Here is a 3060-nt window from a genome sequence, read left to right as displayed (position 1 = left end):
AGGGGCTGTAATGAAAAAGACAAAGGTAAGTATAACTTCTAGAGCAGTAATCCTGAGAACTGATTTATAAAGTTCTCTCCTTACTGTGATGTTTTTGTCTTCAGGCATTGAGAAGTGTGGTTCAGTCCAGAGTCCTGGGTACAGGTGGAGAGGGGCAGGTCAGAGCTAGGCGGGTAACAGGTCCAGGAAAAAATCCAAATGGTTGAGTTGAGACTGATAAGGATTCTTGGGGTTTTCACAGATGATGAGAGAAATCCACTGGCAGGCTTCCAGGAGACAGGAGGACTGCAGAGGCACAAGGGACACAAGGTAAGTTCTTTCATAAACACAAGTTGGGTTACTCACAAGGCTTGGATTGAGCTACCAAAGGTATGCAACAGTCCAGCGACGAGTTCTTCTTCTTCTTTTTTAATTTTTATTGGCGGTTGGCAAACAACGAATTTGGTGCATTACCGCCACCTACTGGTATGGAGTGTGGACCAGAATGACGCTCAAAACTAAATTCTATTAAATAATTGTGTTAATTTAAGATAACAAAATATTATTTGAAAATTTTTATTTTCCNCGTCTGAAGCTATGAATCATTTCAGGATGAGAACCGAAGGAGCAGAACGTTTGGAACAGTGTCTGTTCCTGCGTTGGACGTCTGAAGCTTCTCTGGAGCTGCTTGGCTTCGCCCGCTCCTCGTCCCGCCGGGATCCCTGCCTCTGAAACGTGTTTACGTTCGGAGCATGTTACAAATTATCTGCTAAGTCTGAGTTTGCGTGACTTGGCAGAAAGCTTCCCGTAGCTCACATGTTGTTTGGCTCAGTTGTATTTCAGAGGTTTGTTCTCTCAGTTTCACCGTTTTTATCCAACGGGGGTTTTCCAAACCAGATGTGAACTCAGACAGAAAGGTAAAACGTGATCTTTATGCGGACGGGTTTCTGTTTATGAGAGCGTGTTGGCATCTCGCCTGTGTGTCTTTTCAACAACAAGACTCCACTTTGATTTTTCATAGCGTGACCTTTGACCCGAGCAGCGAATCTGTGAGCTGATCACATTAATAACCTGAAGTTAGGGACCATTTGAGGAGTTTATCTGCAGGCTGTAATAAAGTTTTTTAAACCATAAATCATCCCAGACTGTTAACCTTCAGCCGATGGCCGCGGGACTTTTAGTAACTTTTACACTTTTCTAAAGATTTCACTTTATTTCTAAAATGATTCCCCATAGAAACACATTAAGGTGTCTTCAGCTCCTTCAGAAACATTTTCTCTGTCTCCTTAGGATAATTTCAGCTTTTAGTCTCCCTAATTTTAGCTTCCAGCTACAGTTTTGCTTTATTTAACTTGAACAAATCCTTCTTGGACAGACAATAGAAGATGATTTTCAGCTCTTAAAACAAAGTTGATAAAACAGTTTCACAGCAGATTATATCTGTAGAACAAAAGACACACAACTGTTTGACTGTTTGTGAGGAAATAAAAGCATCTCCAGGCAGGTTTTCATTTGATTTATTATTCTTAAGAAGATGGGAATGTTTGAACAGAAACTGTTGAAAATATCTTTACAAATAAATAAGTGATGAAGGTTATAATAGCTACAGGTTTACTGTGTTCGGGTGAATCTCAGTCTGGAGGTTTTTCCAGCAGCAGCATCTTAATCAAAGAAACCAGGAGTCAGTGAGCAGCGACGGATAACACACAGTTCTTCACAAATAACTAGCTTCTGTTTAAAGACAAGTCCAGCTTGCTTCAGCTCTTCTGGCTCGAACCTGATCTCCATCCTGGACATTGGTCCTGGTTAAACAGGTCTCCTGGTTTCAGTCCTGATCCAGGTTCTTCCTTCAGGAGCTGCACATCAGGAGAGCGTGGCGTGCTGTCAGAGCTACATGCGTGTGTTTTATATGTATTTATACGACTGAAACCCTCCGGCTTGGAGGAAAGTCTTCAGCTTTTTACTCCACTCGTCTGTCCTCGTCCTCCTTGCACTTCATGGGGATGAAGTGAGACGCCACCTGCTCCCTCCTGGTCCTCCGGCCTCTCAGCGGCCGTCCTTTCTGAGACAGAGCGATGAACATCTCCTTCGTTTTATTCCACTTGTTTACAGACGCGTACGCGTTGAAGTAGTTTTCTAGGAAAAACTCCTTGAAGTTGCAGTTTTGGTTGTAGATCCTCTGTAATGAAAACCCAGCAGGAGTGTTTATTTGAAGATGATTATTGGCTGATTTTCACAGTGAGGAGGAGCAGCCCTACCTTCCCCTGCAGCTGTCCCTTCTTGTTCATGGAGATGTAGAACTGACTCTTTATGCCTTTGATGGCCAGGACGCCTTTCTCCGACACCGTTCTGATCTCCAGGATACCTGTCAGAGACATGTTGCAGGACAGATAAGACGCTGTCCACCCTGCTGAGCCCTCCACATTCATCTTCATTAAGCGAGGAGATGGAGGTTCCTGTCATTAATCAGTCTGCGGCTCTCTGGCTTGGTTCACGTCTTGTTAACTTTGCCTGGGTGGCCGTTACACAAACCACAGCCTGGATGCCAGATTCCCCTCCTCCCCTGTGGGGCTGAGGAAACTACCTCCCTGCATCTGCTTTGCACGCTACAGTTTAACTTCAAATCAAACCGCCATGTCTCAGAACGAGGCTTATTAACAAATTATTTACTTGACTTGCTGAAATATGCTGCTTTGTGTTAAGATTATTCACTGTAATGTTTTAAGACCTCGTTTCAAAGTTCAAAGAAAAGTCTGGAGATTCGTTTTACAGTTAAATTATCATGTTTGTAGAGAAAAGAGGCAGTGCACGTAAAAAAACAAGGGTTTATCCAGTGAATGGGACAGATTTTTATCTGTAGTTCCTGCCCTCTGTCCCCTGCCCTCTGTCCCCTGCCCTCTGCCCCCTGCCCTCTGTCCTCTGCCCTCTGTCCTGTCCTCTGTCCTCTGTCCTCTGTCCTCTGCCCTCTGCCCTCTGTCCCCTGCCCTCTGCCCCCTGCCCTCTGTCCCCTGCCATCTGCCCTCTGCCCTCTGTCCTCTGCCCTCTGTCCTCTGTCCTCTGCCCTCTGCCCTCTGTCCTCTG

At 44.9% G+C, this 3060-nt stretch overlaps 1 protein-coding gene across 1 annotated transcript in view; it reads right to left on the bottom strand.

Moving 5' to 3' along the window:
• Window positions 1-1424: 1424 nt before the first annotated feature.
• fgf7 (fibroblast growth factor 7) overlaps window positions 1425-3060 on the bottom strand; it is a 6641-nt gene continuing 5005 nt past the window's right edge. The window contains exons 3-4 of the mRNA XM_017434541.2: window positions 2238-2344; window positions 1425-2158 (exon numbers count right to left, since the gene is read on the bottom strand). Coding sequence (XP_017290030.1) covers window positions 1940-2158; window positions 2238-2344 — 326 coding nt within the window. The 3' untranslated portion in view covers window positions 1425-1939. The remainder of the gene's footprint in view (window positions 2159-2237; window positions 2345-3060) is intronic.

This window comes from Kryptolebias marmoratus, linkage group LG15, assembly GCF_001649575.2.
Source record: "Kryptolebias marmoratus isolate JLee-2015 linkage group LG15, ASM164957v2, whole genome shotgun sequence".
NCBI classification, from domain to species: domain Eukaryota; kingdom Metazoa; phylum Chordata; class Actinopteri; order Cyprinodontiformes; family Rivulidae; genus Kryptolebias; species Kryptolebias marmoratus.
The sequence above is the reverse complement of the archived record's forward strand: the minus strand, read 5'-3'. Positions and strand labels throughout refer to the sequence as shown.